Source organism: Schistocerca cancellata, chromosome 2 (genome assembly GCF_023864275.1).
Source record: "Schistocerca cancellata isolate TAMUIC-IGC-003103 chromosome 2, iqSchCanc2.1, whole genome shotgun sequence".
Classification (NCBI taxonomy): Eukaryota; Metazoa; Arthropoda; class Insecta; order Orthoptera; family Acrididae; genus Schistocerca; species Schistocerca cancellata.
In genome coordinates, this window is record NC_064627.1 from 600,073,619 (window position 1) to 600,098,234 (window position 24,616).

Here is a 24,616-nt window from a genome sequence, read left to right on the forward strand (position 1 = left end):
GTAATGAAATGCTCTATCGCAAATTCCACAACACCGTCGCGCCTCCAATAATATTCTTCCAGACGCTAGACTTTCCTGCAGTATGCTTGCACGTCTTCAGCAGCTACTGCCAGAACGGATTAGCTGGCAATCGTAAACAAATTTTCATTTGACGTATCGCCAGAAGTACACTCCTGGAAATTGAAATAAGAACACCGTGAATTCATTGTCCCAGGAAGGGGAAACTTTATTGACACATTCCTGGGGTCAGATACATCACATGATCACACTGACAGAACCACAGGCACATAGACACAACCGAACGAGGTGGCGCAGTGGTTAGACACTGGACTCGCATTCGGGAGGACGACGGTTCAATCCCGCGTCCGGCCATCCTGATTTAGGTTTTCCGTGATTTCCCTAAATCGCTCCAGGCAAATGCCGGGATGGTTCCTTTCAAAGGGCACGGCCGACTTCCTTCCCCGTCCTTCCCTAATCCGATGAGACCGATGACCTCGCTGTCTGGTCTCCTTCCCCGAAACAACCAACCAACATAGACACAGGCAACAGAGCATGCACAATGTCGGCACAAGTACAGTGTATATCCACCTTTCGCAGCAATGCAGGCTGCTATTCTCCCATGGAGACGATCGTAGAGATGCTGGATGTAGTCCTGTGGAACGGCTTGCCATGCCATTTCCACCTGGCGCCTCAGTTGGACCAGCGGTCGTGCTGGACGTGCAGACCGCGTGAGACGACGCTTCATCCAGTCCCAAACATGCTCAATGGGGGACAGATCCGGAGATCTCGCTGGCCAGGGTAGTTGACTTACACCTTCTAGAGCACGTTGGGTGGCACGGGATACATGCGGACGTGCATTGTCCTGTTGGAACAGCAAGTTCCCTTGCCGGTCTAGGAATGGTAGAACGATGGGTTCGATGACGGTTTGGATGTACCGTGCACTATTCAGTGTCCCCTCGACGATCACCAGTGGTGTACGGCCAGTGTAGGAGATCGCTCCCCACACCATGATGCCGGGTGTTGGCCCTGTGTGCCTCGGTCGTATGCAGTCCTGATTGTGGCGCTCACCTGCACGGCGCCAAACACGCATACGACCATCATTGGCACCAAGGCAGAAGCGACTCTCATCGCTGAAGACGACACGTCTCCATTCGTCCCTCCATTCACGCCTGTCGCGACACCACTGGAGGCGGGCTGCACGATGTTGGGGCGTGAGCGGAAGACGGCCTAACGGTGTGCGGGACCGTAGCCCAGCTTCATGGACACGGTTGCGAATGGTCCTCGCCGATACCCCAGGAGCAACAGTGTCCCTAATTTGCTGGGAAGTGGCGGTGCGGTCCCCTACGGCACTGCGTAGGATCCTACGGTCTTGGCGTGCATCCGTGCGTCGCTGCGGTCCGGTCCCAGGTCGACGGGCACGTGCACCTTCCGCCGACCACTGGCGATAACATCGATGTACTGTGGAGACCTCACGCCCCACGTGTTGAGCAATTCGGCGGTACGTCCACCCGGCCTCCCCCATGCCCACTATACGCCCTCGCTCAAAGTCCGTCAACTGCACATACGGTTCACGTCCAAGCTGTCGCGGCATGCTACCAGTGTTAAAGACTGCGATGGAGCTCCGTATGCCACGGCAAACTGGCTGACACTGACGGCGGCGGTGCACAAATGCTGCGCAGCTAGCGCCATTCGACGGCCAACACCGCGCTTCCTGGTGTGTCCGCTGTGCCGTGCGTGTGATCATTGCTTGTACAGCCCTCTCGCAGTGTCCGGAGCAAGTATGGTGGGTCTGACACACCGGTGTCAATGTGTTCTTTTTTTCCATTTCCAGGAGTGTGTTTCGGTCTCTAAATGATCTCTTAATTTTTGCCGATACTAGTTCCCAACTCATAAGTCGCTAGTATATAGAGGCAAGTAGGGAACTGTGTGGCCTTTCTCTTTCGCCATTTCGTCGACCATATAGGACTCCTTCGTAGGTTTGTTTTCTTGAATTAAAGAGAAAAGGGCATGCTTTCTCATGGTCTCATTGACTCAACATTCCTCTTCTGCAGCCATTCCATCATCCGCGAGTCATATTGCGTGCGTGGTTTGTCCACGAGTCTGTTGTGGTATGAAGCGTTGTCCATCACAGTTAATGATTTGGGAAGACTATATCCATGAACCATCTCTAAAAGTTCTGGGACTTCATCTGACCCTGGTAGTCATCTGTGGATGAATTTGATCAGAATTTTAGCTCGGCTTCCATGGCAGCATCATCCTTTTGCCACCATTTCCCAACTTTCATGTCGCTGTCAATCCATGTTTCATTCAGATAAAATATTTCACTCTTTGCTTCCTTAATATGTTTCATATCTACAATGAAACGTGACTGTTGATCTCCGGACTCTAAAATAAGTCCTTTTATTTTGCACCTTTGTCCAAGTAAATCCCATCAACAACAAAATGTGCCTTAGAGATGTAATGCCCCAACTCCAGCCGATCTTTTCGTTGAGTACTGACCGAGGACTCCGCACACGAGGAACAATTTTTTGCACTAAGTAAAAATTTTGTGTAGTTTTCCTCACGATACCCGTCAGAATTATCCAACTGGTTTTTCACAGTCGATTTTGGCATAAACGGCAGAGAAATGAAAAAAAAATACTTCGGGATGTGGGACTGCATTCTGCTGAGGATGTATGGATGCCATCAACAAGGATGTTCCCCTGGGCTGGGATCATCTTTTGAAACAATGTATACAGGGCTAACATCAATAAAACCGACAAACTGCAGGGTCGGATTTCTAACTCGAAATGGAGGAAAAAAGGTCCTATGAACATGTGTCTGGAAATGGAGAGTACGTGTGCAACGACAACAAATTTTCCGAGAACATAGTACAGAGCGGCATCGTATCCACGTCACAACAGATGTTCAGAGTGGCTTCCGTGTGACTGCAGGTGATAGGGACAGTAGCGACTGTCATGCAGGATACACATAATCGTGCTTTGGCGTACACCATGCTGGCGGGCCCTTGCTTGGAGCTTGCAGTAGGGTTCGTCTCCCTGCACGTTCGTATGTCTGAAAGGACCCATGATCACACATATGCCCAAAAAGGATTTGAAATGTGTGATGTGGTTGGTGTCTGTGACGTTACTTGTTTTGGTATAAGTGTGCTGCGGTCGCAGGTTCGAATCCTGCCTCGGGCATGGGTGTTTGTGATGTCCTTAGGTTGGTTAGGTTTAAGTAGTTCTAAGTTCTAGGGGACTGATGACCACAGCAGTTAAGTCCCATAGTGCTCAGAGCCATTTGAACCATTTTTTTTTGGCATTTTACTGACGCCAGCTCGGCTCGTTCCCGACATGAATACCGGACCATTCTGCTGATTACAGTGCGCTGCGTCAATTACACAGATCGAGAGGTGGCGCAGTGGTTAGCACCCTGAACTCGCAGTCGGGAGGACGACGGTTCAATCCCGCGTCCGGCCATCCTGATTTTGGTTTCCTGTGAGTTCCCTAAATCGCTTCAGGTACATGCCGGCGGGATGGTTCCTTTCAAAGGGCACGGCCGACTTCCCTTCCCATCCTTCCCGCGATCGATGACCTCGCTGTTTGGTCTCCTCCCCCAAAACAACCAAATCCCAATTACACAGCCTGCAACATACAAGGAACAAGTGGCACGTTTTCGGAGGAACTGTCATTCGTCAGCGCCATCTATCGTGAGAACGATGCATTTCCAGACACATGTTCATGACATTTTTTCCTCCATTTCTAGTCAGGAATCTGTCCCGGGAGCTCGTTGGTTTTAATAACATAATGTTCACCCTGTAAAGTTGGGTGTCACACCAAGCAGCTACAATTAACTTAATAAAAATAATGATGACAGTCTACAAAAGAAACTGCCTGCGGCAGGATTCGTACTAAACATCTCTTTTGAAATTTGCATAAACTTATTTTTGCAGACGCTGCTGTGACAGAATTCTGAAACATAGTGTCTCATTAAACAAGTAATTGGCGGCCAGAGAGCTCAATAGCTTGCGAAAAACCTCACTGTGTGGGTTTGCGGAAACACAAGAGAAGAAATTTCATGTTTATTTTCATACTAGGAAACTCTTGTTTCACTAGCTGTCGATAACTCTTAAAGAATTACAGTAACAGAAATGAAAAAAATAAAATAGAAAGTACAACTTCTGATGTCTCGCCATAGATAAGGAAGCTCAGTGTGCTGTCGAACTAGCAAAGTACTCTCCTCCTTGTGTGGCATCATTCGCCAAATTCTTGTTTCGATACCTCGAGCGGTTTAGGAGATATGAGAGATGTGAATATTTCATTCCCACGAGTGTGAGATCGGAAGTGAATGCCGCTACATAGGATCCATTTTCTCGAGTTCCGAGACAGAGACCTCCTCCCAAGTCTAAACAAAAATTCAATATGTTAGTTAAATTTCATACGCAGCAACATATGGTGTAATACGCACCAAACGCAAAATCACAGGCTATTTTCCATTGCAAACTTTCTGAATTCTGTGCAGTGTCTTACAAAACTGTGTATATCACAATAAGTATGACCGCTAGCGAGATAATGAGAACTTCGCCACGAAGGTGAGGTATAACCGTACAAGGAAGGCAAAAATCAAATGTTTTCACTGAATAATTTCTGTAAAATCGTTTGAGAAAAATTATACGCAGCGCAGAACGTCGCCAATTGCCGCCTGTGAAGTATGTGTACGCGTCTCAATAGGCGCAGGACCGGCGCGACATGGCGGAACGTGCGCGTCGCGCTTAGTGTAACACGTGCTATAATCCGTTCATCATAAGAATGAACGTGATGTAAACATTGCATTATGTATTCTTCCGCGTTTGCTGGAACCTCATTGGATTTCCGTTTCACGTAGCGTTAGTACGGGACAACAGCTTTACCGGCGCTTTTAACTGGCCGGTCAGCTGGTACAGCTAGCGTGAAGTCACGTGAACAGCTGCAGATCACACGTAAAAAGAGGCGAGAAGAGGAGCAGTACAGCTTCGAATGTCATTTAATTTACAAGCAGAATGGAATACGAGTAATACACTGCAAATCTCCCACAATACGCTCCTTATACGACTAGTCAAAGACGAAAACCGCAACACGTTATCGTTTTTAGCTAACATACTATTGTAATTAGCTAAAAACGATAACGTGTTGCGGTTTTCGTCTTTGACTAGTCGTATAAGGAGCTAACATACTATTGTAATTCCCCCCATGAACCATGGACCTTGCCGTTGGTGGGGAGGCTTGCGTGCCTCAGCGATACAGATAGCCGTACCGTAGGTACAACCACAACGGAGGGGTATCTGTTGAGAGGCCAGACAAACGTGTGGTTCCTGAAGAGGGGCAGCAGCCTTTTCAGTAGTTGCAAGGGCAACAGTCTGGATGATTGACTGATCTGGCCTTGTAACTATAACCAAAACGGCCTTGCTGTGCTGGTACTGCGAACGGCTGAAAGCAAGGGGAAACTACGGCCGTAATTTTTCCCGAGGGCAAGCAGCTTTACTGTATGATTAAATGATGATGGCGTCCTCTTGGGTAAAATATTCCGGAGGTAAAATAGTCCCCCATTCGGATCTCCGGGCGGGGACTACTCAAGAGGATGTCGTTATCAGGAGAAAGAAAACTGGCGTTCTACGGATCGGAGCGTGGAATGTCAGATCCCTTAATCGGGCAGGTAGGTTAGAAAATTTAAAAAGGGAAATGGATAGGTTAAAGTTAGATATAGCGGGAATTAGTGAAGTTCGGTGGCAGGAAGAACAAGACTTCTGGTCAGGTGACTACAGGGTTATAAACACAAAGTCAAATAGGGGTAATGCAGGAGTAGGTTTAATAATGAATAGGAAAATAGGAGTGCGGGTAAGCTACTACAAACAGCATAGTGAACGCATTATTGTGGCCAAGATAGATACGAAGCCCACACCTCCTACAGTAGTACAAGTTTATATCCCAACTAGCTCTAGAGATGACGAAGAAATTGAAGAAATGTATGATGAAATAAAAGAAATTATTCAGATAGTGAAGGGAGACGAAAATTTAATAGTCATGGGTGACTGGAATTCGAGTGTAGGAAAAGGGAGAGAAGGAAACGTAGTAGGTGAATATGGATTGGGGCTAAGAAATGAAAGAGGGAGCTGCCTGGTAGAATTTTGCACAGAGCATAACTTAATCATAGCTAACACTTGGTTTAGGAATCGTCAAAGAAGGTTGTATACATGGAAGAACCCTGGAGATACTAAAAGGCATCAGATAGATTATATAATGATAAGACAGAGATTTAGGAACCAGGTTTTAAATTGTAAGACATTTCCAGGAGCAGATGTGGACTCTGACCACAATCTATTGGTTATGACCTGTAGATTAAAACTGAAGAAACTGCAAAAAGGTGGGAATTTAAGGAGATGGGACCTGGATAAACTGAAAGAACCAGAGGTTGTACAGAGTTTCAGGGAGAGCATATACAGTAGAAGAAGAATGGGTAGCTTTGAGGCATGAAGTAGTGAAGGCAGCAGAGGATCAAGTAGGTAAAAAGACGAGGGCTAGTAGAAATCCTTGGGTAACAGAAGAAATATTTAATTTAATTGATGAAAGGAGAAAATATAAAAATGCAGTAAATGAAGCAGGCAAAAAGGAATACAAACGTCTCAAAAATGAGATCGACAGGAAGTGCAAAATGGCTAAGCAGGGATGGCTAGAGGACAAATGTTAGGATGTAGAGGCTTATCTCACTAGGGGTAAGATAGATACTGCCTACAGGAAAATTAAACAGACCTTTGGAGATAAGAGAAACACTTGTATGAACATCAAGAGCTCAGATGGAAACCCAGTTCTAAGCAAAGAAGGGAAAGCAGAAAGGTGGAAGGAGTATATAGAGGGTCTATACAAGGGCGATGCACTTGAGGACAATATTATGGAAATGGAAGAGGATGTAGATGAAGATGAAATGGGAGATACGATACTGCGTGAAGAGTTTGACAGCGCACTGAAAGACCTGAGTCGAAACAAGGCCCCCAGAGTAGACAACATTCCATTGGAACTACTGACGGCCTTGGGAGAGCCAGTCCTGACAAAACTCTACCATCTGGTGAGCAAGATGTATGAAACAGGCGAAATACCCTCAGACTTCAAGAAGAATATAATAATTCCAATCCCAAAGAAAGCAGGTGTTGACAGATGTGAAAATTACCGAACAATCAGTTTAATAAGCCACAGCTGCAAAATACTAACGCGAATTCTTTACAGACGAATGGAAAAACTAGTAGAAGCCGACCTTGGGGAAGATCAGTTTGGATTCCGTAGAAATACTGGAACACGTGAGGCAATACTGACCTTACGACTTATCTTAGAAGAAAGATTAAGGAAAGGCAAACCTACGTTTCTAGCATTTGTAGACATAGAGAAAGCTTTTGACAATGTTGACTGGAATACTCTCTTTCAAATTCTAAAGGTGGCAGGGGTAAAATACAGGGAGCGAAAGGCTATTTACAATTTGTACAGAAAGCAGATGGCAGTTATAAGAGTCGAGGGACATGAAAGGGAAGCAGTGGTTAAGAAGGGAGTAAGACAGGGTTGTAGCCTCTCCCCGATGTTATTCAATCTGTATATTGAGCAAGCAGTAAAGGAAACAAAAGAAAAATTCGGAGTAGGTATTAAAATCCATGGAGAAGAAATAAAAACGTTGAGGTTCGCCGATGACATTGTAATTCTGTCAGAGACAGCAAAGGACTTGGAAGAGCAGTTGAACGGAATGGATGGTGTCTTGAAGGGAGGATATAAGATGAACATCAACAAAAACAAAACGAGGATAATGGAATGTAGTCGAATTAAGTCGGGTGATGTTGAGGGTATTAGATTAGGAAATGAGACACTTAAAGTAGTAAAGGAGTTTTGCTATTTGGGGAGCAAAATAACTGATGATGGTCGAAGTAGAGAGGATATAAAATGTAGACTGGCAATGGCAAGGAAAGCGTTTCTGAAGAAGAGAAATTTGTTAACATCGAGTATAGGTTTAAGTGTCAGGAAGTCATTTCTGAAAGTATTTGTATGGAGTGTAGCCATGTATGGAAGTGAAACATGGACGGTAAATAGTTTGGATAAGAAGAGAATAGAAGCTTTCGAAATGTGGTGCTACAGAAGAATGCTGAAGATTAGATGGGTAGATCACATAACTAATGAGGAAGTATTGAATAGGATTGGGGAGAAGAGAAGTTTGTGGCACAACTTGACCAGAAGAAGGGATCGGTTGGTAGGACATGTTCTGAGGCATCAAGGGATCACCAATTTAGTATTGGAGGGCAGCGTGGAGGGTAAAAATCGTAGGGGGAGACCAAGAGATGAATACAGTAAACAGATTCAGAAGGATGTAGGTTGCAGTAGGTACTGGGAGATGAAGAAGCTTGCACAGGATAGAGTAGCATGGAGAGCTGCATCAAACCAGTCTCAGGACTGAAGACCATAACAACAACAACTATTGTAATTAGAAACAAGAATGACGAAAATTCCTGACTTAACCACAGGGTAATTTTTCTGCATAAGGTGTGTGTAACGTAAGAGAGTATTGAAGGATTTCACCGTATGGTTAAATATTGAAGCCATTGAAGGTATTACTTACAGTAAGTCGTCTGGTAATCTCTTAGCTCCTTCCTTATCCGAATCCAAGACATACATTTCAATTCTGAAAGTATCACCTGCTACAGTGATAACGAGCCTATCAACAACAGAATTCACGAAGCCAACCAGGCGCCGCATTTTCTCTTTTTCTTTTATGACGAGCCACTCTATACCCGCCAGCGTTGGGCAGTGACGTATGAAAAAGCTGCGTGCGTTAGTACCAGTAAGTCTGGCAGCTTAACAGTTTTGTTACTTCTCGGGCCAAATCCCGCAGCTTGGCTCCAGATCAGTTCTGTTGAGTTCATATTGTCGTGGTACAGTAGCAAATGTAAAAATGCAGCATTTGTATAATGTGCTCGATGCTGTGAAAATGATTGTGTTTCATGTTTCTAGGATACTTATCTACTTCTGTGGTGTAAAACGATGGAAATAGTCCAAATAAAGGGGATTTGGTTTTTAACTTTTGCCTTAAAAATTAAATTGCTATGTTTTCGTAATTTAAACAACTTTTATGATCACTCTTTCATAAAACTTCGATAATTAAGAATTTGTATTTGAAATGGAAACAGGAAATTGGCGTCTAATATGTAATTAGAAACAAGAAGAAGTGCATAATTCATGAAAAATGATAATGAGTTTTATGTAGGTATTTCAAATTGAACGAGAAACAAAAGCGACACTGGAGAGATTTGAACCAAACAATAACTACATCATTCAGTTTACATTCCGTTACGCTACCGACTGCGTTATACGTTTAACAAATATTTATTTATTATCTGCATTACATACAACGCTGGGAGAACTTCAAAGCCGATAATCTCCGTAAATTTATGAAAAACATTAAGAACAGCCTATTTCTCGGCACTTTTTAACCGTGTTCCATGCGCGTGTTTTACTACGGAACAGAAAGCAGCGCAGCCATTTTTATACTGCGCATTAACAGTGCGACAATCAGAGCACAAGGCTGCAGCGGCTGTGACTGTACACGACTTTACTAAGAAAATGGTTCAAATAGCTCTGACCACTATGGGACTCAACTGCTGTGCGCATCAGTCCCCTAGAACTTAGAAGTACTTAAACCTAACTAACCTAAGGACATCACACACATCCATGCCCGAGGCAGGATTCGAACCTGCGACCGTAGCAGCAGCGCGGCTCCGGACTGGAGCGCCTAGAACCGCACGGCCACGGCGTGCTCCTCGACTCATAACTGCCATCTGGTTTCTGTACAAATTGTAAATAGCCTTTCGCTCCCTGTATTTTACCCCTGCCACCTTCAGAATTTGAAAGAGAGTATTCCAGTCAACATTGTCAAACCGAGCGGGGTGGCGCAGTGGTTAGACACTGGACTCGCATTCGGGAGGACGACGGTTCAATCCCGCGTCCGGCCATCCTGATTTAGGTTTTCCGTGATTTCCCTAAATCACTCCAGGCAAATGCCGGGATGGTTCCTCTAAAAGGGCACGGTCGACTTCCTTCCCAATCCTTCCCTAGTCTGATGAGACCGATGACCACGCTGTCTGGTCTCCTTCCCCAAACCAACCAACAACAACCAACCAACCAACATTGTCAAAAGCTTTCTCTATGTCTACAAATGCTAGAAACGTAGGTTTGCCTTTCCTTAATCTAGCTTCTAAGGTAAGTCGTAGGGTCAGTATTGCCTCACGTGTTCCAACATTTCTACGGAATCCAAACTGATCTTCCCCGAGGTCGGCTTCTATCAGTTTTTCCATTCGTCTGTAAAGAATTCGCGTTAGTATTTTGCAGCTGTGACTTATTAAACTGATGGTTCGGTAATTTTCACATCTGTCAACACCTGCTTTCTTTTGGATCGGAATTATTATATTCTTCTTGAAGTCTGAGGGTATTTCGCCTGTCTCATACATCTTGCTCAACAGATGGTAGAGTTTTGTCAGGACTGGCTCTCCCTAGGCCGTCAGTAGTTCTAATGGAATGTTGTCTACTTCCGGGGCCTTGTTTCGACTCAGGTCTTTCAGTGCGCTGTCAAACTCTTCACGCAGTATCGTATCTCCCATTTCATCTTCATCTACATCCTCTTCCATTTCCATAATATTGTCCTCAAGTACATTGCCCTTGTATAGGCCCTTTATATACTCCCTCCACCTTTCTGCTTTCCCTTCTTTGCTTAGAACTATGTTTCCACAGGCCACGTTGTGCGTGTAAAATCTTCCATTTGCAAGAAAACATCAACCAACCGTGCTGCATGAGGTCGTGCATTATCTTCCATCACTACGAAGTTTGGGTCCACAGTATTCTGCAACAACCGCACTCCATATCCAAAGATCTCGCTATGAAGTCTGATAGCAAGTGTCGATTCACCTGTACAATTTCATGAAGAGGTCCTCGATTGCTCAACATAAACTCTGCCCCTTCTCCTCGATATTAGTCTCTTTCCACGATGTTTTGGCCCCGAAATCGTGTTCCACGTTCCCTCCAGAGGCGAATCCGTCGGGTATCACTCTCCAGACCAAACAGGGATTCTTCTGTAAATGAACATCGGTCCACTGTTAGACCATCCAGGTGGCATGTTGACGACTCCACTTTAGACGCTTCCTTCTGTGAAAATGCTTAACAGGCATACATACAGCAGGTCTTATACCCCAATAACGGTCGTCTCTTTCTGACGTGACACGTGGTCGTCCGTGCCCTCGTCTTCGAGGTACAGTTTCGGTCTCTATAAACTGTCACCACATCCGACAAACAACGGAACGATACACATTAGGCCATCGGGCCATATCAGTTTGCGACTGTCCTGCTTCCATTCTTCCTGTGGCCATCCACAGCGATTGTGGATGTGGGACTATCCGGCAAACAGGCATCATGATGTTAGTGTGGCTGTCCGTGGAGTGGAATGCCATCTTCCGTACAGAATACGATCGTACACACATTTCTTGACAGTTTGTATGATTATATCGTGAATTAGACGCAAGACGGGGAAAAAGTGGTTTGTTGCTTTAATTTCAGTCATCAGTGTATATATGAGCGCTAGTTACATTTGAGATTGGACGTTTTGAGTTGGTTTTGGTCAAGAATGCTGTTAAGGTAACATATACGCCATAATCAACACCTCGCTGAGTGTGAGCGAAGTCGGGTAAACAAGGACTACGAGACGCTCGATCTTCCTTCTGCGATATTGCAGAATACTTGGCAAAAATGTAGCCATTGTACACGATTGCTGAGAGCGGTGGTTGCGGGAATGTATGGTCGCAAGAAGACCAGGATCTGGATGGCCATGTGGCACTACCGAGAGGAAAGACATCGTTTTCGGGGCACTTGCTCTGGAACATTGCACTGCACGTGCAGCAGCAATTTGAGCAGTATTTGGCACCACAGTGACAAAGCGAAATGTTACAAATTTGTTACTTCAAGGACAACTCCGAGCCGGACGCCATGTAGCGTGCACTCCACTGACCACAAACCACCGCCATCTGCGACTATTGAATAGGATTGGGGAGAAGTTTGTGGCACAACTTAACTAGAAGAAGGGATCGGTTGGTAGGACATGTTCTGAGGCATCAAGGGAACACCAATTTAGTATTGGAGGGCAGCTTGGAGGGTAAAAATCGTAGAGGGAGACCAAGAGATGAATACACCAAGCAGATTCAGAAGGATGTAGGTTGCAGTAGGTACTGGGAGATGAAGAAGCTTGCACAGGATAGAGTAGCATGGAGAGCTGCATCAAACCTGTCTCAGGACTGAAGACCACAACAAACAACAACGTGGACTGCTCGTTCTCTCGATGTGAATCTCACAGAGCATGTCTGGGATCCACCAGGGAGACGGGATGCGTCACGTCAGCATCTAAAAACCACTCTCCAGGACTTGTGAGCAGCTCTGCTTGAAGAACAAGCTTTATTGCCTCAACCAGTGATTGATGATATTGTTCACAGCATTCCCCGTTTTTATCAGACGTGTATTGTGGCCACAGGTGGTCGCACACCATACTGAGCACATTAACCAGTGGTCGGAATGTGTGTGCAAATCTCTAAAAACGAATTGCACTTTTGTCTACTGTTACGGATGTTGCAGTTGTTTACGTTCTGTATTCATTACACTGTTTCTGCTTTACAATCACCTAATTATTCTGTTTTGTGGCAAAATATACGCAACTTGCAAAATATCCGTTGGTGCTTTAATTCTGGACATTAGTGTAGGTATCTTATGTTCATTTCAACATTTATTAGAGCATCATGTAAATATTTGAAGTAAATCAGTTAAGAACTTTTCGAGATTTTTGGTAACAGTTTTAAACAACGACTTGTCTTTATATATTAGCTTATAGGGTGTGCGGAAATTCTCATTACAAACTTCTACGACATGTAGAGATGAAGGAGTACATAATGTTTTGAATATGAATCCAAATCCAGAAATGTATCGTTTATGTGCTACAATCATTTGAAAACATGTTGATAATGCTACCACTTTTACAGGTAATTTATTAGGCGTGATCAAGTACGTCACTTGTTTTACAGTTCCACTCGTTGAACAGCGAAAGAAATTGCTGTTGAACTCGTTGACGGCTTCTCTTCAACGTGGTGCGGTATGGACTCTTCCACTTCGGGTGTTTGTCGTCTCCTTGGATCACCAGAATCACGCCTGCTGACGGTGAAGGAACCCCTTTCTCGAAGCCGTTGAGTTATTGCAGCGAAAATGGTATGCAAGGGACTCGAACATTGTGCGTAACAATCTTGATAAAGGTGACGTGCAGCCCTTCCGTTACTCTGAGATTCGCCATAATGGAGGATTATGTTGGTGTATTCTGCAAACGTGTACTCGGTCATGTTGCTGTGACGCTCAAAGACACGTGAATGAGGCTCGAACCATGTCAGAGAGATATGACAGACGTCAAATGGCATCAGCCAATCCGACGTAAACACTCCCCACCATGACTTCCCTGTTGCGTACCCAGCTAGCAAACATTTTTCAAATGGCTGTAACGCAGAAACGGTACGTTGCCGGAAATCGGTTTCAGTTCAAAATATTGTGAATTCAGTCCCCTCTACAAGTCGTAGAAGCTTGTAACGGGAATTACCGAACACCCTGTATATCATATTATTGTTATTGAGAGGAGAAGACATTGTTCCCATCTTCAAAAAAGGCAATAAAAGACTTTGTAAAAACTGCAGAGGAATAACCCTTATGAGTCATAAAGCCAAGATTTTTGAAAGAATTTTACTAAATCGAATAAGTGAAAAGATAGAAAAGGAACTGAGTGAAGAACAGTATGGGTTTAGGAAAGGAAGAAGCAAGATCGAGCTGATATTTTCTATCTTTCAACTGATGGAAAAAAGTTGGGAGTATAACAAAAGGGTGATAATGGTTTTTGTAGACATAGAAAAGGCGTATGACACAGTTAACAGGGAAATACTCTGGGAAGAAATGACGAAGATAGATATAGAAGATGGATACATTAATGTAATAAAGACAATGTACAGAGACACAACTGTAGAATTAGAACACCACTGGGGAACTCTGAATACATCGAAATGAGACAAGGACTTAAGCAAGGAAGTATTCTATCTCCTGCACCTTTTAATGTTGTGGTGGAGCGAATGAATAGGGCAGTTGAAGATATAGTAAAAGAAAGAGACTAAAAGATGATTTTTGCAGATGATGTGGTAATACGGGGTGATAAAGAGGTAGATATACAGTTACAACATGATGTGTGGAAGGAAATAATGGAAAGGTATGGATTAAAAATAAATAAAGATGAGAGTGAAGTAATGGTATTTGGAAGAGAGAAAGGGGTCAACGGAAATATTACCTTGAATGGAGAACCCCTCAAAGTGGACGACGGTTCAATCCCGTGTCCGGCCATCCTGATTTAGGTTTTCCGTGATTTCACTAAATCGCTCCAGGCAAATGCCGGGATGGTTCTTTTGAAAGGACACGGCTGACTTCCTTCCTCGTTCTTCCCTAATCCTATGAGACCGATAACCTCGCTGTTTGGTCTCTTTCCCCGAACAACCAACCAACCAACCAACCCTCAAAGTGGTAGAAAGTTTCACTTATTTAGGGAGTGAAATACCTAGGGATGGAAGAATAACTGACGAAATTAATAGGAGGTTACAAAAGGGAGGCAATTTCTACCAAACAATAAAACACCTGAAGTTTCAGAAAAAGCAAAACTCCTTATGTATAAGAATTATTACTTCCCTGTTGTCACCTATGGCGAACAAACAAGGACAATGACAGAAAGGAACTGGAACAGTCTACAAGCTGGGGAAATGAAATTTCGTAAAGCAGTTAAGGGGAAAACAAGAATGGTCAGAGTAAGGAATGTAGAGATTAGAAAGGACCTTATCCAAGAAAGCATGAGAGAAGAAATTGAAAAAAAGAGATTAAGATGGCATGGGCAGAGACTCCCCAAAATTATGGAAGAGCTAAAGATGGATGGGAAAAGACCTAGAGGGCGCCCAAGAACACGGTGGAAAATGGGAGTGAGAATATCTGTGGAAAGGAGAGGTGTGACCCGGCAGCAAGTGAAGGAAGAAAAGTGATGGGAGGACCGAGCCAAATGGAGAGGACTCGTCAGCAGCCAGACCAGGCAGTAGCTGGAGCGGGATCCGGATGTAGATAGATTATAATTATAATTAACTTCCTTTTAATTCAGACACAATCACATTCTGTTACATAAACATAACTGGTTCTGGTTTACATTGACCACCTTCAGCTGCTATTAGCAAATTCGGTGAAGAAAATTTTCATCACACATGTTGTCAATGCAATGTAGAAAATCCTATGTGATATGCATTTTGGCTGTAACATGAAATGGACATTTCATTCGCCGAATACCGCCCCATAGCAAACAGCATCTAAAGAAGGCAAATGTAGGCCAGAACAAGTTATGATTGTAACACAGAATGTGTTCACGTCTGAATTAAAAGAAAGTTCACAATATATCAGTCAGAAGTTCACAATATATCAGTCACTGGTCTCCTTCACCGGGATTTCGTTTTTTCCAGTTACCTTTATTACTATCATTGTTATTGTTATGTACTGCTCTAGTGCTATGCATATTGTAATGCCGACTTGCAAAGGTTGTCAGAAAGGGCCTGACGGTCCTAATATTGGGAGGCGAAATGAAAGGGCGAATTACGAAAACATAAAATAAATAAATAAACAAGTGACACGTCAGCGATGGGTGTAGTCACAGAGGCAGGCCTACCGGTCTGGCAGCAGCGGCGTGCAGCAGCAGCAGCGTCAGCAGAAGTGGCGACCCTCGGAGCTTCGGGCAGGTCGCGGGTGTTCTCGTGGTGGCTTCCCTCGCCGCCATGTCGTACTGTGGCGCGGCGGGCGGCCGCCGGCAATTTAAGCCGGCCACTTACACTGCCCTCCCCGTCCCGTTTCCCCGTCCCCCCCCCCCTCCCTCCATCAGCTATCGTACTCATACTGGCGTCATCGTGCCATTCCTTACGTTGCACCGAGTGTCCTTCACACGCCCAATTCATTCATCTGACCGCCGGTGTCAGATAGGGGCTCCTACGCACAACCACATCCTACTATTGGCAAACGGCAGATTGCGCGAGCATAGAACGACCACTTGTACTTCGCAACAACCGTTTGTTTCCTCATATGAAAACAGTGAGAAAAGTTCATGATTCGACAGTCGAAGACTGCGTTTTTGGCCCAAAGTAGTTCTTTTTTTTTCATGGCGTCCCCTTTTAAGTCAAGGCACTTAGTTTAAGGTGTTCCCAGTAAGCTATCACGTTTCTTGAGGTTGTAGAAGAAACAGAAAATATTCATCTACTGGTATGGACTCAAAATGTGAGAAATCTGTTACGTGTGTTAAACATATTAACGATTCACGATTGATATTACTCAGTTTTTTCACTGTCAAACTACGTTCCTGATCTTTGTACACAGCTGATCTGTTCTGGCGAAAGAAGATTTTTATCTTTTACCCCCAGACTACATATCGCCTCAGAGTTGACAGATGATATTACATCTGCCTGTGTCGCTCTTTCGCTTCCCTTCAACCCTTTCAGTACCAGTAGTTGCTACCTGAAACCACCGTTTTATTAATTGTGTTTTGAAGTCGCAGAGCCTTCAGCGAGAAACCACAGACGCTGTTGCAAGACAGAAACAGCTAGCGGTGCACTGAGGTATGAGAGCGTGCTGAAAAGTAATGCCTCCGAATTTTCATATGAAAACTCTTAGGACTTTTTAAATAAAACAAACGTTATTAACATTCTATATCTGCAAGACGGCTCAGAACTGAAGCCAGTAAGATGGCGGCGTGTAACGTAACTATGTCGGTGCGTGAGTAACAGAGTGCTGTAATCGAGCTTCGAATTCGACGTGGTAGCCCACAGATGGAGCACCCTCTGCTTCAGCATGACAATGCCACACCACACACGAGCGCTGCGACATCTGTAAAAACCCGATGCCTTGGGTTCACTGTCATCGATCATCCTCAACATAGTCCCGACTGCACCCATCCGATTTTCATCTGTTTCCGAAACTCAAACACCTTCGAGGAATTCTGTCTGATATCGGTGCAGGAAGAAGTGACGTCGTGGCTCCATCAACTACGTCAAACATTCTACGTGACTGCATCAACAAATTGGTCTCTCGTTGAGAGACATGTGTTCCTCTCCAGGGTGTCTATGACACGAAATAAATATGTAGACATGAAGAATGAAGACGTAGAATGTTAATAACGTTTGTTTTATTTGAAAAGCTTTAAGAGTTTGCACATAATAAATTCGGAGGCATTGCTTTTCATGACGCCCTCGTATTTCAACAAAAGTAGTGCACTGTAACACTACTTACTTGTAACGTTTAAAGCTACAGTCGGAGTGGAAATTGTGCTACGTGATTGTAGGAGATTGTGCCATCCATTTTTTATTTTTTTATAGTGGTCGTACTGAAGAGACTGTTGACAATGGAAGTAGATACATCTGACATTATCGCAACGTACATGTTGAATTCATACTACTGCATCTATAAAGCGCTTTCGAGCCGGGCGGAGTGGCCGCGCGGTTTAGCGCGTTGTGCCACGGACTGCGCGGCCCCTGCCGCCGGAGGTTCGAGTCCTCCCTCGGGCATGGGTGTGTGCCGTTCTTAGCATAAGTTGTTTAAGTTGTGTGTAAGTCTAGGGACTGATGACCTAAGCAGCCTGGCCCCTTATGAATTCACACATATTTCAACATTTGAGTACTTTCGAAATTAAACCAGCATGGCAGTATGTAATTTTGATATGAAACTTACTAAACTTTGGGCCCATTTTTGCTAGTTATTTGAGACTACAATTTGTTGTAGCCATTATGAGTTCATCGAAGTTTCGATATGTAGGATTTTATCTAGGAGAAGTGTAGCTTCTCTTCAGAACAACTGATTGTTTGATTTTTGCCAATTTCTTCTTGTATTCGCTAATTACTATGATAATAATGGGTAATTTTGTGAAAATTTTACTGTTACATATTTTTTTTCATATTGTTGGGTCTCAAAGGTCTAAATATTGAACAGCCGCCACAGGGCTGCTCCCTCCGAGTTGTCACACTGCTCTTGCTAAGTACAATAATCTCTAGCGTCAAAATGGTTCAAATGGCTCTGAGCACTATGGGGCTCAACTGCTGTGGTCATCAGTCCCCTAGAACTTAGAACTACTTAAACCTAACTAACCTAAGGACATCACACACACCCATGCCCGAGGCAGGATTCGAACCTGCGACCGCAGCAGCAGCGCGGCTCCGGACTGGAGCGCCTAGAACCGCACGGCCACCGCGGCCGGCCTCTAGCGTCAGGCAAAACAAAGACTGCATCACATCTTCTGCTTCCTCTATTTCATTTTATATTATTAGAGTCATTCATCAAGCCTACTAGCCTGCGGTTATCAAAACGTCAGCTCTCAAGCCATAACGCTGTAATAAAAACCAGCATGGAACAACACTAACGTAATATCCATATTATGTTAATTAAAGGAAATCATTTTCTTCCTTGTTTCACGAAACTTAATTACTGTTGTGCACCCTAGGTTTCGGGTTATAGCCGAGTTTCTAGCACATAGGTGATACCAAAGATGGCAACCAAGAGAAGATAAACACATGTCAGCGTCCTACTCAATCAGTTCTTGACTTACGAGGAGAACAAAGCAAGCGCCATAAACCGATTTTCCAGAAACTTGCTCAGTTCCAGAGGGACCAAAATATGCGAATACTTGTCCCAGCTTATCCGTAGTTACTTCACCGTTTCTGAGAAAAGACGGTCATAGTTTTCGACGTACTTTATGTGCCCTTTTAGCACGTGACATGTCCAACCGAAACGCTGTCACAGCCTTTAGCGTCGGAGCATCCTTTTGTGCTCCTTGCTCGAAAGGCGATTTTTCTTGTCTGTTTTTCATTTATCTACGCATGTCCGTAGAAGGTTACTGCACGAATGTTTCTTATCAAGTTAGGGGATACAGGGGCGTTACGTTAATTGTACAATTAGAACAGGGATTCACAATATGTGCCTTGTGTTTTATTGTATGCCGCTCGGCCACATCGGCCGGCTAGCTGACAAACCCGATACTGAAGAGATATTCATTTTGCCAGTGATCTATTAGAAACGAAAGCAAAAAATGAAGTGTGTTTGTAGGGTAGTATCGAAAAAAATTTCATTTCCATATATTGGTGAAAACACCTTTGAAATTATCAAACAGTGGTACAAAAAAATACACATAATGTCCGAATGTGTAAGTACATTATCCAAATTAAGCAACTTGACAATATCCGTGCCCTGAGCGTAGCTGCTTCGCGTGTCTACAACGCGATTTCAAAACGTCTCTATGGCAACGCCTCTTCATAGCTCTATAGACTGCTATCGTTTTCGCCTGCGCCAGTTTGCTCTTTGCAGTCGAAAACTGTCACAAGCATTGCCAGGTGTCAGGGCTTTCTTTAAGTTGACTCAACTAAAGGATTGTGTTCGTATAGTAATGAAGAAATGCATTAAAACTTCACGCATGATGCGGCAATTTTTTCACGTATCTCAATGTTTATGACGTCATACCTCTTGGACTATGTGTTGTACGATGATAAATTTATATAGGAACATTCGGCGACATACGTGAATACTGTCGGTGAAATGCTTTGCGAATACAGTTAGTAGGGAAGAAATAATAAATTTAGACGACATGTATGATGCAGCAGTTTTTCACACATCTCAGTGTTTATGACGTCATATCTCCTGAACTGTGATATACTTTTGTAGGTACATTTAGCGGCATATGTGGATACTCCTGCATGATGCGGTAGGTTCTCACGCATGTCATTGTTTATGACGCTCGAGATGACTGGGTGTTTGTGTTGTCCTCATCATTTCATCATCATCCAGGAAAGTGGCGCAATTGGACTGAGCAAAGATTGGGTAATTGTACGGGCGCTGATAACCACGCTGTTGAGCGCCCCACAAACCAAACATCATCATCATCATCATGTTTATGACGTCTGTCTCCTGAACTATGATATGCAGATGATTCTTACCCTCACAGCAATTGTTTCCTGGCAGTAAGAGATGTGTACCATGTTTTCTTGAAATCGATTCATTGGTTTAGGAAGACATGTAGGACACACACACATACATACACACACACACACACACACACACACACACACACACACACACACACACACACATTGAGAGACATCTGTATAATTTGTATGGATGTGTGTGTGTGATATTTTCATGGATTACATCCTCTTTGAATTCTCATATTCTTATATTGAATTCTTTTAACAATTCCTATATTAATCTTTATAATAATTTTATACTAACTGTTAAGTTAATACTTATACTTTATTCTTATGTTTATTTGGTGTATTCCCTTGGGTAATACCGATCGCAGAAGCATTCGAAACATAGTGTTTCCGACCATGAGAATCGCGTAAAGGCACGTTAGCCACAGTCGTACTTCTCGGTATGATTCATATCAGGAAACGCAAGTGTGGCACACCTGCCATCGTGCGAACCTCATGGTGTTAGGAATTTCACTCGGGAAAGAAACGTCGTTAACATTGCTGAAGAGTTCATGCGTTGGCAATAATTTCGAAGAAAACCATGCATAGCGGATCATTATTTCGGAAAACTGGCGCTTTCAGTTGATTATCAATGCATAGATCTGTATTGCGTCGCGTCTAGTTGTGATATCCCCCTGCTGTGTAATGAACCTAGAATAATTCTGCATTTTTTAATGAAATGCTTTATTTCCGGGTAAAAATATACGTCACAGGATTGACACAGCTGCGTACACTTCAGGGAAATTACTTTAAACGAACAGGTTGAACTGTTGGTATTCCATCTTCATCGATGAATTTTTCGTCGTATAACAAAGGATCGCTTTGTCCACCCCGTGAATCAGTTATGAACACGCGTAGCTCCATTTTAACATTCGGATGTTGTCTCCTTCGTTGGTTAATGTCGTGTTGCACTCAAGGGCCGAACTTCCCGCTGACTGCTTGAAGAAAAATGAAGAAAATTGGCAGGAGGAAAGAGTTATACCGAATTGATCGGTATTATATGACTGTATCAAGTGATTTAATTGGTTGACAGCAAGTTCCGTGACTTTTTCACCTCGATGCGACGATGTTCGATTACTGCTGATGTGATATTTTGTTTGTCTAGTAACCAGAAACCGACACGAGCTGGAAATGCAGGCCGACCAGCCGAGGGCGACGACGGTGAGTCGCCAAAAGCCACAGAAAGGCAACAGCTGTGGGCAACAACGAAGACGAAAGCAACAGGTATTGAGGGATACGGCAGAATGGCAAGTCCGAGAAGCGAACCAAACAGAGAGCTTAGACGTAGCAAGATCAGGAACCGAACAACTATGGGTAAAACGAACAATACATGGGCGCAGTCGGAGCACGTCTGACTTCTGAGTTTTTGTTGTTGTTGTAGCTCGTGGTACAGCGTCACTAGTGGATGGCGATCTTACTGTCTTGGTGCGAGTGAAATTTTGATGGGCGGCAGTCTTATTACTGTCTTGGAGTAAGGGTAAAATTTTTCTATCTTACAGTGACATCATTGCAATGTCATCATTGGAGTGCTCGTTGAAGGCGTCGCGCTGGGACCTGAAGTCCCGTACCACCCTCCGACGGTGGAAGTTTAGAATTTTAAGGTTGCGGATAAGAGGGAACGCCACTCCTTAGATACAGATACTGGTGCTTGTACCATGCACATCACATATTAAGTGGCCTATCAAGACTGACACATTATTAACAGCTGTAACAGGGCTATCGTTACCCATGGTCCTAATCTGAATCCTTGAGGATGGTAAGAGAATCAGGGTGGTGGTGCCATTGTCGCAGTGAAAATGTGGTGTAAGCCAGTGACTGTGCCATGCAGGGCACCCAGTTTGTCATAGAGACGCCTTGCCTGCTCTCAAATGGACGTCTTTAGAGTTACAATGTTCGTCTCCTCGTGGAGGATAACAGCCCACGTGAGTGGAGGAGCATGCAGTCTTCACCGAAGCACCTTATTCTGCAGGCGCTGGAGGATCTGAATCCAGGAGGCAGTAATCGTGGCCCACGCGGAGGAGCCACAGGTGAGGGAAGGGTGGACATCCATCTAGTACAGTAGGAGCTTCGTGTCTGAGTTCAGTTCCCATCTGTTGAAGAGCGGGTACAACGCTTTATCAGCTACTGTTCTTTTTGGGTGACGTATTCCGTATGTTGATGGAAGAGCAGTTTTTTATCCATCTGGACACCTATATATTTGGTATCTGGGGACCATGGGTCCTGGACGCCCACAATAGTGATGTTGTGGAGGAGGACTGGGCGCCGCTTGGTGAAGTAGACCGCCGTAGTTTTGGCGGCATTGAGGGCAATCTTGTTTGAACGATACCAGTTGACTGTTGCGTCCACCTACCTCTGGAGACGAACAATGAGCTGGTCCGTGTTGCGGCTGGTCGTAAAGAGCGCCGTACCGTCAGTGTGTTGCGCCAGGTGGCAGTGTGGGACGACTGGCATATCATTAACATAAATTTTTAAGTGGATGGGAGATAACACAGAGCGCTCAGGGGTACCCGTCGACGAGTGACCTAAGCTCGAGCATTTTTCTTGCTGAGTAACTAAGAAGGTTCTATTGTGGAGGAAACCATCCACATCCTTGATACAGGTGTCAGGGATGGTCGTCTTTGTCAGCATTTTGTACGCTAGATTGTCCTGTCAAATCTTGTACGGGTGACTTCCAAGCCCCTGCGCTGCCGGCTTTATAGGGCCCCCGTGAGCGCGGCGGCGTGGCCCGCGTACAGCCCGGTGGCGGCGACAGCAGCGCTCGCACGTTTTAGGAGCGCCGCCGCTAGCGGCTGTCGTCACGTCCATGCCATATGGTAGGCTGCCAAAATTGTCGGCCCGGGATACCAGTGTTTGATCCGTATTGACCACAAAATCATTGTCGAAGTGCGGAATTATAGTACACGATTGGCGGTGAAACATCTCTGCGGTTTCTTCGATCGTATGTTTTACCTTTGTGCTAACATATGTGATAACATGTCACTGTCAAATGCTATGCTTTGCCTTGACGATATCACACTACGTTTGCGAAGTTTCTACTTCAAAGATCTTCGGACGGCAATAAAGTAGCTGCCGTCATCGCCCATTGACGCAACATTCGTGTTGTAGCAAGATCTCCGTACTTCTTGGCTTCTTCAAAACGACCATAGAACAACGAATCGACCCCTTTAAATTTTTCGTGATTTGTTCCACCCTCCTTCACTTGGTTCTTCCATCGCCATACCTATTCACTATTTTTTTAGTCTGCGAGTGTTTTTTGACGTGATCGTTTTTTGCGTCCATTTTGGATGAAGTTCGGCAAGCCTTACTGACTTTAACTGTAATCAAAAAATGAAGATTGCACTTTTATATCATGAACTCCCTGCCCAAAATTTTGACATTACGTGAAAATCTTGTGAATACATTTATAAAAAATAAAGAATTCAGTTTACCTGTAATACTATCTTAAATGCGTCTATTTTTAGCTCCTTTTTTGTGAACTTCAAGGTTTTTCTTCGACGACTGAATGTGCAATATGCCTCTCACCTACTTCATCTACAGTTTCTCTGCAGTCAAGATTTTGTTTCATGTGCAATAAGATCCGTGATTCTTTCCGCCTTTTCTTTACCCAAGATTATCGACCAGTTTGGTTTTCTCGTTTGTGATTTATTAATTATATTCGATTTAATTAACAGTTCAGTACAATAGTACACTGTAACAATTACTTCTTCTCTTGTTTCAGCGCTCACGGCGTCACATTCGTTTAGATCATCCACAGATTCTTCCCTAATGCATTCGTCTTGAAGATCGGTTTGCGAGGTCCCTGCTACGGTTCGGTTTGGTTAGCTTTTCGTATGGAATTTTCCTGGGGCTCCACAGCTGTCTTTGGTCTTTGAGAAACAACTCGGAAGTTATATGTTTCCATTAGTGATTCCATCGAGGAGACGAAATTAATTGGGCAGGTCAGAATCGGTAGAATACAACACTCTCCTTGCAGGCTGGAGTTATAAACGAGTGTACTTCTCGGAACCAAGCAAGCATCTATATTTATCTTTATTTCATTCGCCAGATACACAGTTACTAGCGAATAAGGACAACGCTGTTTCAACATACACAGGGAAAAACATTCATTTAGTAATATTCTGCTGACAAGGTTAGATAATGAAAATAAATAAATAAATAAAAACAATAATGGGGTTTCGAACACGAGGCGCAAAAGTGATGCTGCGACGCTAACCGATACGCCATCACTTCGGCTGAATTTGTCACACTTAAAGTACCGTACATCAAAAACTCTGAACGCCGTTTTCTCAGAAACGATCGAGTAACTACGGATAAGCCGAGACACGGCTTCGCTGATTTTGACTCCTCTTCCACATAGCTAAGTTTCTGGGAAATCGAGTTATAATGCTTGCCGAGTTCCCGTCGTTAATGTGTCAAAGTTCTTTCTTTTGACAGTTTTGACACACTCATGTTTGTGTTCTACAACATTCAGTAAGAGAGCATGTACAGCAT

The 24,616-nt window shown here is 44.1% G+C and overlaps 1 protein-coding gene across 3 annotated transcripts in view; it reads right to left on the reverse strand.

Moving 5' to 3' along the window:
- The window catches only part of LOC126162241 (acetylcholinesterase-like), a 193,246-nt gene that overhangs the window by 84,616 nt on the left and 84,014 nt on the right, over positions 1–24,616 (reverse strand). The window contains exon 1 of one of the 3 annotated variants that reach the window (XM_049918615.1): positions 15,796–15,915. The exons of the other annotated variants lie outside the window; for them this stretch is intronic. Coding sequence (XP_049774572.1) covers positions 15,796–15,903 — 108 coding nt within the window. The 5' untranslated portion in view covers positions 15,904–15,915. Of the gene's footprint in view, positions 1–15,795; positions 15,916–24,616 lie in introns of those variants that run through there. 3 annotated transcript variants of the gene reach the window in all.